The following is a 13591-nucleotide window of genomic DNA, read 5'->3' on the forward strand; positions in this document are numbered from 1 at the left end:
GTGCCAATTCCATGAAGTCATCAGGGACTCAAGCTCTTTCTAATTTCAAGTCTACAAACTAGCACGATTACCAAGGTTGCCTTGTGGTCCAAGATATCTGCTAGAGTTTCAGTCATCCCATTTCTATTCTTGGCAGCAGGGAAGAGAAAGGGGAAGGAGTTAGTAAGGTCCTTTCCTGCTGTCATTCCCCCTTTTAAGGTCCAGAAGTCTCTCCCAACAATTTCTGGTTATATGATATTTGTCTTCGGTAATAACATGGCCGTATTTTACTTTGAGGAATACTGGGAAATATACTATTTTGGCTAGCTACATTACAGCTCCCTAATAATGTGTAGGGATCTAGTTTGTAAAGAACACGGGGAGAAAGGATGCAGGTAGACAGCTAGCAGTCTTTGCCAGAAGTATTGATTATCCATGTGAACAGCGAAGTTTCAAGATGGTGGAAAGACAAGGAGAGACCCTGAGGTCCATGGGCAATTACAAGCATAACAATCCAATGGAAGAGAGTGGATGAGCCCTAGACCAGCGTATTTAGAAAACATTGAGAGAATACTGTAATAGTGGGATGCAAAGAGAAAACCAATCATACCTGCCAATTCTCTTTTTCAATTCTTTTACACACTAGAAGGAATGTAAGAGAATTAAAACTCATTACTTGAGAGGACTGCAAATAAAATTATTTCTTCAAGTGACATTCAGGTTTTAATTAAGACAAAGAGGAAGAAGGAATCTGAGGAGAGGTAAGGGGAGTTTGCTGATTCTGAAACAGTAGTTCCAGGGAATATGGTAGAAGGAACAGGGCTGTGTGGAGAAAATACAGTTTACAGTTGAGAAGAGTAAGGATGCAGTGAGCAGTGATTCTTAACCTTTTGCCCATCTACCCACGAGTTAAAAATAATTAAACACAAATCTCCAATAATATGTAATTATTTATAAATAACATTTCTGTATTGATGTACTAATACTATATATGTATTAGAAAAATACTATATGTGTTATAAAAGATATGTAAAAATAGGAACTTATAAAGAATGAGATACATGTATTAATAGAAATGCTGATATCTTCTTCCCCACACTCCTGCCAATCCCTGGGATCTTATAGGTCTCAAAGGCTGCAGCCTCAGTATAGCTTAGGATGGGGACTATTAGGGGAAATAGGAGCAACCTAACACAGAATTGATCCCTACTCTCAACTAAAAGCCTTCCCCTTAAAAATAAGAGCAAGAACACTTAAAATTCTTCAGAAAAAAATTTGTAACACCATAAGACATAGTAAGATTAAATTTGGAGGAAGAAAAAGCATATTATCAGTTATAGGTATTATCATGTGAGATGACATTTAATCTGTGATCTCAGTGAAATCAAATAGCCAAGACATATAAAAAGCAAAAACATATTAAGGAACCACAAATCATTAGAGAAAGAAAGGATTATTTCTTGAGTGTATTTGAGACAGATGCCAGTAACTGAGGTGGATGCATGTTATTAAAAGTTAAATTCAAAAAGGAATTTAACTGGAAAAATCATAACTGAATATCCAGTTTCTTAGAGATAAAAGAGCTTTCCAAGCTTAGAATTGATCGGGGGAAAAAATTGCTTTGGGTACATAAATATTTTAAGCTTCTGTGTTTTAAAACAATATTCAAAAATTGGAAGATGGCACAATATTTTCAGCCAATATTTATTTTCCAAAGAGCTCATGTGATGCACTTTTAATAATAAAAAAAAAATGCAACAAAAATGCTGGAAGACCAGAACAATTCACAGAGAGGAGGTGTTGGGGAGTTCAGTCACAATTATAACAACAAAAGCTGACTAAAACAGGTAGAGAGCTTGAACAACTCAAGAGATATGACTGGTTTGAAGAGGGGAGGGGGTTCAGCCATGCTTTAAAAGGCGTGGAGTGGGGAGAGGTGATTAGAACCTGGTACTCAAATGGGTAAACGACCTGGACATGTTGTTAAATATGACTGGTTAAAAGAAAGAGGAAAAGGCAAAATTTAGTCACACTTGTGATTAAAGCAATGGATAATAAGGGCTTTTTTTGCTTCTCAGATTTTTTTTTTGTCAGAGTGATATCCAGTGCTGGTTACTGTGCAGTGAAAATGAAAGCATCATGCTTTTTACACTGTAAGTCAGTGTAAATCTCTACAGTACTTTTAGAACTCCATTTTTTTCCTCTCATTAATACCTAGATGGATCAAACCCTTAAATTTGATATAGAAATAAATGTGTTAATTAATTAAGCTTAAAGCTCTATAACATGAGATAGCTGTAAAAGCCTAAGCCTTCAAAAGTAGTTCCCTCAGATACAGCTATTGAAATTAAAAATACATGCAGAATACATAACTGTATTATTTGTATATTAATACATCTTTAAAGAAGATATGATTGGGTTGACATAATTGAATTGGAAATCCTGAGAGTAGCTAACATACCAAGCCATGTTCTAAAGCTGCAGTAAATAAAGCAATGATAGACCAGTAGACTAACAAATAACAAAGCAAGATAGACAATATAAAGAATTAGGCCCTTTTATCCCATGAAAACTTAATGTATGCTAATGAATGATAAAAGTGGCATTTAAATCAGTGGGGCAGAATGCGCTATTCTTTCATTCATGTATTTATCTATTCAGAAAATGTTTATCGAAGGCCAGGCACTATCCCAGATGCCAGGGATACATCAAACCAAGTAGACTACAATCGCCATTTTCATGGAGCTTAAGTTGGAGTTGTAGTAGAATCAGAGGATAAAAAAATTGAAGATTATTACCTGCTGAGGAGAAAAGAAAGCAGGGAAGGGGGATAGTGTTCACGAGATTCCATTTGGTGGGGAAACATGATCTTCCTCCTTTCTACTGTACAAAGAACTGCCACACGGCAATTTGTTAAAAAGGAAACAACCCAACAGAAAATTTGGCAGATTTTTTCCTTTTATTTTGATAGCTATTCCTAATTCATAAAGGAGGATATAGAGCTATCCAGTAAATCTCTAATACCTTTGAACAGTGAAAATGCAAAATCAGACAGTGAGGTAACACAGTTCTGAGATTGGTAAGTTTAATATCAATTTTTAATTTAATATCAACTTTTTGTGAGTTTAGGGGAAATGGGTGCTTGCATGTGTTATAGATATAACTGCATAGTGGTAATTCGTTTTGGAAGACAGTTTTAAGAGTAGCCCTTAAAGTGAGAAAGGTACTACATATACTATGAGCCAGCAATTCTCATTCTTGGTATCTCCGTCAGGGAACTCTTGAATGTGTGCTCAAGAAGGTCTGGTAGCGCAACATGGTTTGTAACGATGAAAATCTGAGAACTACCCAAATGTGCTTTAGTTTGTTGTGGCCATAGTGTGGAGCACTGTAGTGCTACGCAGATCTCCTGAGCATATTGTTGAATGTAAGAGGTAAATTATAGGCAGTATATGTACATACCAGTGGTAACAACAATTACCACCAAACTTTACAGCTCTTATCACTGGGAAAGCTATTTAGGATTGTGGTAGCAGAGAGGTTTTTAGCTTCAGCCTTATCTCTAATATTTCTATTTTTTTAAAGAGATGGTATACTTATTTTTATTTGTATATATAAAAATGACCAAAAAAATTCTCCCTGTTAGCCTCAGCTTGAGTGGCATTTCCCCTTGTCCCAGCCCATATTGTGTATTTTATCAGTATTACTTATCTCGCCCTTGGCAAGTGCTCTTGTACACGTGGTTGTTTTTCTGAATGCCCTCACTTACCTATTAAATTGCAGGTCCCTTTGACAGCTTAGGACCTAGTCCTTTTATTTTTTAAACATAATGCCAAAAGAGAAGGCCTTACTTCATAGAAACTTATCATCATTCATCTTGCATTCTTTGGATAATATTTTTGTGTTCTTTATTTTTGTGAATAAGAGCCATAGTAAATCAAAGTTTTATTTTATTTCTCAATTCACTTAAAACTTGAATTATTAATTAGACAAAACATATTTTAAACATTCAGTCCTGGAAATTGTTCAAATCGTATTTTTCTTTGTAGGTCGTTTGTATGCGATGCAAACGGGAATGAAGATTGACAGTAAAACTCCTGAATGTCGTAAATTTTTATCAAAGCTAATGGATCAGTTAGAAGCTGTAAGTTGAACACTGAAAATTTATTTTCTGCTTAATGTTTAAAATGCCATTTTATTTCATTTGTGTGTGTGTTGTCATTTTAGTTCTTCCTGTTGGCAGCAATCAGCAATGTCATAGCTGAGGAAAAATGAGACACATTTTTTTTTCATTTACATCATACTGCTTAGGGAGTTGTAAGTAGGTATACGTCGGTTTCAGTATCTTTACATATACATTATATTTTGTTCCAGGTTATTGTAGATGACCGTTGAGTCATTCTTTTGTAAGTGACAAACCCTTTCTAACCTTCCTTCATGCAGTCACACCGATGATTGATTTGGGAATTCTTAAATGGCTCTTGTAATAATGAAATCGGGGACTTCCTTGGTGGTCCAGTGGTTAAGACTTCGCATTTCCACTGCAGGGGGTGCATGTTCGATCCCTGGTTGGGGAACTGCAATCCCACATGCTGTGAGGCACAGGCAAAAAAAAGAAAGAAACGGGCTATTTATTTAGTGAAAAGGACCATGAAGGAAGTTGCCTATTGTTTCTTCCTCCTACTCTTGGTCCCATAACAAGATACTCTTATGGTCTAGGCATTTTCCTCTGCTAGCAGAAATGTGGGAGGTGACCAGTAAGTCATCTTGAACTGTGATAGAACTTCACAGGTTATGTAGAAGCACGAATCCAGGGAAAATTGAAGGATTTGATTGGGTGTCAGTGCATCAGGAAGGCATTATTAAACCATAGTAACCTTACTTAGTAAGCAGGGCTCCACCCTGTGCCTCCCATGCCCAGCCATCCCAGTTTCTTTTTTAACAATGTCAAGGTTTACTTCTCATTAATGCATCTCCTCCAAAGCAGTTATATTCATAGCTGTGGCTTACTTTTTATTTGCTTATTTAGTTATGTGACCTGCTCAAGAGAATTAGAAACCTAAATATTTATTTGATCAGTTGCATTATTTTGTTTAGAGAAACAAAATTCAGACATATTAAAAATCAATGCACTTATACCAGTCGGCCCAGAACTTTTTTTAAAAGTTGAAAGTTATTCAGATCAAAGCCTACTTGTATTAAGCAGCCATGGGCAATAGTGTTCTCTCTAACTTTGTATGGGTGCCTGGCCTTCTGACCCAGAATCCTGTCATCTGCTACTATTAACCATCCAAGGTAGCCTGGTGGCATCACTGATGACAACTCAGCTGCCCTTGGAGCCTGTCTGGCCTTCTACTTCTAATACTGCTTCTGTGGATGCAGGAAGAATTTGAGTACTCTTCTTTTGGAGGGTGGGGTTAGGAGGTGGGAGGAAGAATGTGTCTGACACGTAGCAATACATTTGTACAATACAGTCTCTTACAGACATTTTATATAGAATATATCTCTTTATTAATTTTACAGCTTAACAATAATAGCTAAAATAACAATAGCTTATGGATAAGACAAAACTCAAACTGTCTTTATAGTATGCAAAATGTAAAATCACATTTATAAAGAGACTTACCAGGAATTTATTATTATCTACATTAAATAACAAGTTCATTCCATGGTGAGAACATATCTGCTTGTGCTATAATGTTTATATTTATAGTTGGAACACTTCAAGTATATTATGTTTTTGCTGCCAGTTTTTTATGCTGAAGGTGAGATGAAATGACATGCTCCCACTAAATTTTTCTAGAAATAAATTGCCTCTACAATTAAAGCATTTCGCAGTGTGGATACAGTAAACCAGTGTTATATGTGGGGCTTTTTTTCTGTTTTTGTTCAGGATAAGCATGCTCAGATGTCCTTAAATTCCAGTATTCAAACTCTTCTGGGCCTTAATTATGAGAATATGTACTTTGCTGATTTTATGAAAAATCCTCTCGCTTTTTCTAAATTTAATTTGTTACTTTATAATGTTCTTTGAAAACAATTTTTAAACAGTAGTGTGGTGCTCAGATCTAATATTCCAGAAGGTCATTTTACTCCAATATGACAGTCTGAGTAAAATGTAGGAATTTAGTTTGTTGTTTTTAAAACACTTTAAATTATTGTATGTGTAGGAAAGGGATGTACTGACTGGAAATTTACATGGTTGTAAATTGTGTTGATTTGAGGTATATATTTGTCTAAATTTTTAAAACTTCCGTAATCCTATTCTAAGTTTGTTTTCTTATACGTTACTTAGAATTAAAATTAGATCTCTAATGCAGTGTGCTCTGAGAGATACTTTTTTAGGATATAATGATCCTTCTCATTGTATTTTTCTGTATTTGATAGAAGAAATTGAAATAGGAATAAATTAAAGATTTAAATTATGTATGGTTAGGAAAGAATTTCTTAATCCCATTTTTAGGATACTTGTTAGTACATTTGAAATATTTGTCTGATGCTTTACATAGATAGTTGGATGGTTTTTTTTCTTGATTATTTTGATATTTAGAGCTAAATTAAACGTTCACGTTATCATAAGTGTCTTTCTTCAAAATTTTGTGAACGTTGGATTTGATTATTGGGAATTTTTATACTTAAGTATACACTTCTGTGAGCCCAGAATCATAAGTTCTGTATCTCATTTTATTTTAGCTTAAGAAACAGTTGGGTGATAATGAAGCTGTTACTCAAGAAATAGTTGGTTGTGCCCATTTGGAGAATTATGCTTTGAAAATGTTTTTGTATGCAGATAATGAAGATCGTGCTGGGCGATTTCACAAGTAAGTAAAGATAGATAAAATTAAATTTAGTTACTGTATAACCAGAATTTATCCAGTTTTCTCTTGATTACTCTCAGACTTCCTGATTAACGATTCAGATTTTTTTTTTTTGAATCTCAGAATGAGTTTGGGTTACAAGAGTGATCCTGGCTTTTTAGAGAAAATGGCTAAACGAAGAATACCCAGGGCAGATTCATTTTCTTCATAAATATACCCTAACTAGCCATTTAGTAATCTGTGTTGATTTTAGCCAAAAACAGCCTGGTCCAATGATACTGATTTTAAAAATTCCCACCCCTACCGATTCAAATGATTTGTCATTATTATAATAAGACTTAAATACAAAGAAATACACATGGCTTGATATGGATTCAGATAGTACTGTCATTACATTTTCTAAAATCAGACGCATACTATGAAACCTTGTTGTAGCATATTCACCTGTTATATGTGTTGTAACTTCCTCCTAATAACAGATTACAGAAGGAGCTCCATTGTGTTCTTGAAATCTGATTTTATTTAAAACAATTTCAGAGTGCTTTTATAAACATTGGAAGCTTTTGTCTTGTAGCTACAAGACTAATTCTTACATTTTTTCATTTGAATTAGATGAACTTTTCTTTTCTCTTCCAGAAACATGATCAAGTCCTTCTATACTGCAAGTCTTTTAATAGATGTCATAACAGTGTTTGGAGAACTCACTGATGAAGTGAGTGTACATTCTTTATTGTCTTATTAGCTGGAGATCAGTATTGTTGCTTTTTATTAGTTTTATTATTGCATTGTTTAGTTAGAGCAGCATGTCCATCAGAAATGTAGTATAAGCAAAATGTGTAATTTTAAATTGTCTACTAGCCACATTTTAAAAAGTGAAAACAAAAGATGGAATTATTTTTAATGATAAATGTTATTTTTTGTAGTAAGTTCTTTAAATCCAGCATGTATTTTATACTTTAGTGAGTACATAGCTACTGTATTGGTCTCTGAACCCCAGGTTCAGAGTTTGATTTTATTAAGTGTTTAAATATTACTGATCCTGGATGCTGTTAAATTTCTGTACTGTTATTTGGTAAACATTACTGGAGGCAGAGACTTTTTAGTACTGCTTTTTTCCTATTTTGTTTCTAGCCAGAAATATTATTGTTAAAGATTTGTCTCTATTGTAAAATACATATAGAACTTGATATTTTACAAGATACTTCCTATCCATTTTATCAGTTTGTTTCTCATAACCACTCTAAGATAAGTAGAGCACATATTCATTTTATATATGAGCAAACTGAGGCTAAGTGACAAACTTGTTGCCGTGAGTTCAGTGTTGTTTTCACTGTAGCAGGCTTTACCATTGACCTGGAAGGAGAGATGTTAATCTAGAAAGAACAAAAGAGAGAGAGAGAGAGGAAGGAAGGGAGGGAGGGAAGGAGGGAAGGAGGAAGGGAGGAGAAAAGAGAGTTACAAATGAGACTGATAGAGGCATGTCATATTAGTGATTTGAGATCTATGAAGAACATTGCTTTCTATGAAATGATTTTTTCAAAATGGTGAGCAGCTCAGTGTATCATTCCAAACAAAACAAAGTACAGTCTATCTATGCGATATTTTACATGTTCGTAAAACAGTACATCAAAACTGTGCAATAAATGCTTTGTTTATATGTAAAATGTAGTTAAGCTCGAGGCCTGACGATCATAAGCTGAGTTTTTGAGTTGGCAGAGATGTGCAGGACATTTCAAAGTTGTGCCAAATGAGGGACACTTTTTTATTGTGTGTGACTGTCCCTTTTCTTTCAAAACATCAAGCATCCTGCCTCTTGCCCACACAGCATTCCCCAGTCAGATGACTAGAAACCACCAACAGATATTTCCAAACACCCGCGAGGGTATGGGGCAATGCCCATTGAGAGCCACTGCTGTTAACTTTTCTTGAAATAGAGCAACATCAGAGAAAACTGAGGCCTGGAGTGTGAAAACCACAAATGCTTCTCACTTTTTTGCATTTTAGAGGCCCTGTGGATCCACTGTTTAGGTCCCTTTCTACTCCTGTCTCCTGTTACTACTGATCTGGATTTTTTTTCCTGTTTTACTAGTATGGGGCTCTATACTAAACAGGGCACACAGAGGACATAGAGGTGATTTAAGCATGATATTATGGAAAGCTGTAGATAGGTAGTAGGGTTTTGGCGAGTACCAGGTGGCTGAAGGAGAATAATGAGACCAGATTAGAAAAGTAAGTCATAAGCCAGATCAGACAGATGATGAAAGGCCTGGCATCTTCAATTAGGGGATTTATATTTATTATATTTATTGAATAAAGAATTCTACTTTGGGGTGCTTGGTATGATAAGACTCTATAGAATGAACTGGGGTAGGAAAGAACTACAAGTCATTTAGCAAAAGAACTAGTTAATGATTACTGTGGAACTTCGTACAAAGTGGGTTGTCGTTGACCTGAGGAGAAATAATATGTTTAGACTTAAATTTTAAAGTGTGAGGTGCAGGTGTAGCATACAAAAATAAATCACCACAAGACTCTTAGAAATAAAAAGACAAGAAATATGCAAAATAGAGATAAAAGTTCAAGTTAGGAGATTAGACAAACCCTCAGGTAAGAAGATAGTTTTGAAAGAGAGAGAAAATGGTCAGATAAACATCCTGATAAACACCTGTATTTAAAAGACTAGAGGAAGAAGTGAATAAAGAAACACAAGTAGAGAAGTAGATAGAAATGTAAGATATCAGAAGAGAAGGTCATGGTAAAGCACAGTAGCAGATCAGTTTGCCAGATACTTCTGAGATGGCTTTTCTTGCCTCTCCTACTTCTTACTTAGAGGAGCTGCTTTTGCCCATGTATCTCAGAAGCAAGCACACAGTTCTTTGAAGTTATAACTGCTAACAGTGGGGAACCCAGATAAAAGGTAAAGTAATAGATACAGGAAAAAGAACAAAATGTCCAGAAGTCTTAAGTGAGTAATGTAGGTTTTGTTTTGTTTTTGTTTTACTTAAGGGACACATAAATACCTCCACACATAATTAGCATGTAATTCATCTGCATTTCAGAAGGAAAAAAAATCTAAGTTTACATACAGGTATCCTTAACAAAGAACAGCTTTCTTAGTTATTTGAATATAGTAGCTAAGGCAGGGACTCTTAATGGGACAAATGAGAGGGCTTCAAAAGGAGTTGGGGGAGAGATGCTTAGATACTGAGGATACTAAAGACTACATGTAGCCCAAGAGTGAAAGGGACATTTTTCCAAAATGTTTACACTCTTTTCTTTCCCTGTCTAATCACCCAACCTGCTACCTAAGTTTTTCTGCCTTGCATTGGCATTAAAGTAGGAAATAACATCTGTGTTGGTGGTTAAAGGATCCAGAGAGCAGGAGGGGTCTGAAATGGTATGGAAAAAAGAAATTAGGCATTGTAAGGCCAGCATGGAAAGGACGTCTCTATAATTATTTGATTGGGCTGAGGTTTATTCTTTGGGCCTTTATGTAAATCCTGCATTTTAAATTAGCAAATGTATGTACACACATTTAGTATGTAATTATATGTGGGTGCTCTTCACTAACTTACATATGCTTGTTATAACATGCAAAGTTTATACATCCAGTGAAAGTTGTATATATCAAAAGTTATGGGCTTCCCTGGTGGCACAGTGGTTGAGAGTCCGCCTGCCGATGCAGGGAACATGGGTTCGTGCCCCGGTCCAGGAAGATCCCACGTGCTGCAGAGCGGCTGGGCCCGTGAGCCATGGCCGCTGAGCCTGTGCGTCCGGAGCCTGTGCTCCGCAACGGGAGAGGCCACAACAGGGAGAGGCCCGCGTACCGCAAAAAAATAAAAAAGTTATAATTTGTTTGGCGTACAATACTGACATTTCTCATATCCATTATTATACAGTGATCTTATCCTTATATGACTAGTGAACTGGTTTTTGGCCATGAACTAAGGTTGACTAAATAAAGGCAGCCGACAAGGAAAGTGAAATACTGGCAAGACTGTTCATACAGCAATAACATAATCCCCCAGCCAGCCAGTTTGATCAGCCTAGTTTCAAATTCTATTTTCCCTTACTTTTAATGTTGGTTTTTGTTCCATCATTTTTCATTTCTAGAAGTGGCATATTCATCATTATCACTGAGATACAGATTTTTCAAAATAATGATTTAAAATGTCATAACTTTAAATAATGCTCCACTTGAGTGGAATAGGGAGGAATACGCTCTAGCTGTGACTTTCGCAGCTCCTACCAAAACAGATAAGCAGAGTATCATCGGCATCAACCCTCTCTGGTAGGTCCTCATTGTTGTCTGAGGAAATCTAAGGCTTGTATTTATTTACTTGTGATTTAAGCACTCTGTGCCTAAAATAAGACACAAACTAGCAGAACATTTCTTATTTCACAATAACTATTAAAAATATGACATGTTTTAAAAGCTGGGTATAACTGGTTACTCAAAGCATTGTAACTCATTCCTCCTTTCCACTTTCACTTTAGTTTCATCCTATACTTTGAAAACACTAGCAGAGACAAAGACAGGAAACAGAAAGGTGGGAAAAGAATAAGTTTAAGGATTTCAGGTAGGCAGATTTTGTTTTTTTGTTTTTGTTTTTTTTTTTTTTGTGGTACGCGGGCCTCTCACTGCTGTGGTCTCTCCCGTTGCGGAGCACAGGCTCCGGACGCGCAGGCTCAGCGGCCATGGCTCACGGGCCCAGCCGCTCCGTGGCATGTGGGATCCTCCCGGACCGGGGCACTAACCCTTGTCTCCTGCATCGGCAGGCGGACTCTCAACCACTGCGCCACCAGGGAAGCCCCCAGATTTTGTTTTTTAATATATACTCCTGTAGGTATATTTCAGGAATTGCTGTTTCTTATTTGTTCATTTATAAAGGAAATGTGGTGGTGTTATTACCTGCATAATATCCCATAGCTTTTTAATAAAGCTGGAACTTTCTTCAAAAAGAGTTGTTTGCCTTGCTTCTCAAAGAATGCTGCTTGAGAAACATTAAAGACTACAATAACAGAAAATGAGGAAGGGGAAGGCATTATAATTATCTTGTAGTTTTTATTTGTGGGTTTTTTTTTTTTTTTTTTTGCGGTACGCGGGCCTCTCACTGTTGTGGCCTCTCCCGTTGTGGAGCACAGGCTCCGGACGCGCAGGCTCAGCGGCCATGGCTCACGGGCCCAGCCGCTCCGCGGCATGTGGGACCTTCCCGGACCGGGGCACGAACCCGTGTGCCCCTGCATCGGCAGGCGGACTCTCAACCACTGCGCCACCAGGGAAGCCCTTTATTTGTGTATTTTAAAATTATCTTTTAATTTTATCATCTTTATAATCAAGATAATGGGGGTTTTTTAATTATATTTTTTAAAGTTTAAAAAATGGTATGTTTTTTTCCTGTCAGTTCTGAAAATTTATTTAAAAGAATAGCAACAGTGGTTGTCAGAGCCAAGCCTAAACTCCAAGCCAAGAGGTCATTTTACCTCTTAGGACTTGGTTTTTCTTCTATAAAATGGGAAGCCTGGTCAAGCAGATCTCTGAGATCCTGTGCAGCTCTACCAGTCTATGATTATGTGTTCCAAACATGCAAGAAGAGATAGGAAAAGGAGAATAAAAAGCAAAGATGAAAAAGCAGACAAAAAAAGAAAAAGAGAGAAGCAAAAATAGTTTTAGATTAGAAGCTCCAAAAGGAGGGATGAAAAATTACCCATTTAAGTTATATAAATGATAATGAAAAGTAGAGCCACCAGAAATTATGACAGCAGAGAACTAATTTCTAGTAGGAAGAAAGGAGAAGAAACATGACATGGCAATGTAGAGGTTGTCAGTGTAGGGAGGGAGCAAGACGAACATCTGGGGCCTTCTTGTGGCATTTGTACGTAAAGATGTTGCGTCTTCTAATTAAATTCCTTTTATTTAACATTCCAGCCTTTTTTTTTTAAAGGTCGTTGGTTCACAAGCTACACTACTGCAGTTTACCTAATTAATTTTCCTATTTTAGGCTCTTTTACCCTGGAACCTATTCTCCTCTGTCATTGTTTTATTGAAGAACCTAACAGGGACTTTTCCTTTCCTGGCATTGCAAGTCCAGACTCCTTCCTATGCTACTTCTTACCAGTCCCATTGTATGTTTGTCAGACCATTCTGCTTACCTCCCGCGCTCAGCTTTCACCGTTGTAAACGTTGGTTTTTTAGCCTGCTTTGTCTAAGTGTTACCTTCTCTTCGAGTCGTAGCTCCATTATTCTAGCCCTTATATGCATTTCTCCATTCTCTCAACTCATTTAGGATCTTAACTTTATGAATGTTACACTATAAATGTGTTGACTTAAGATTTTTGTTTTTTTAAAATTATTTTTTTGGCTGCATTGGGTCTTTGTTGCTGCGCACGGGCTTTCTCTAGTTGCGGCAAGCGGGGGCTACACGTCATTGCTGTGTGTGGACTTCTCATTGCATTGGCTTCTCTTGTTGTGGAACATGGGCTCTAGGCACGCAGGCTTCAGTATTTGCGGCGCATGGGCTCAGTAGTTGCAGCGCGCATGCTCTAGGGCACAGGCTCAGTAGTTGTGGCACATGGGCTTAGTTGCTCCACGCCATGTGGGATCTTCCCAGACCGGGGATTGAACCTGTGTCTCCTTCATTGGCAGGCAGATTCTTTTTTTTTTTTTTTTTTTACATCTTTATTGGAGTATAATTGCTTTACAATGGTGTGTTACTTTCTGCTTTATAACAAAGTGAATCAGTTATACATATACGTATGTTTCCATATCTCTTCCCTCTTGCGTCTCCCTCCCA

At 36.7% G+C, this 13591-nt stretch overlaps 1 protein-coding gene across 2 annotated transcripts in view; it reads left to right on the forward strand.

The window, feature by feature from the left end:
- Nucleotides 1-13591, forward strand: part of VTA1 (vesicle trafficking 1) — a 66584-nt gene that overhangs the window by 14306 nt on the left and 38687 nt on the right. For both annotated transcript variants that reach the window (XM_070043456.1, XM_030853321.2), the window contains exons 2-4: nt 4029-4123; nt 6673-6800; nt 7434-7509. In XM_070043456.1, the coding sequence (XP_069899557.1) occupies nt 4029-4123; nt 6673-6800; nt 7434-7509 (299 nt within the window). The remainder of the gene's footprint in view (nt 1-4028; nt 4124-6672; nt 6801-7433; nt 7510-13591) is intronic.

This window comes from Globicephala melas, chromosome 14 (assembly GCF_963455315.2).
Source record: "Globicephala melas chromosome 14, mGloMel1.2, whole genome shotgun sequence".
NCBI lineage: Eukaryota > Metazoa > Chordata > Mammalia > Artiodactyla > Delphinidae > Globicephala > Globicephala melas.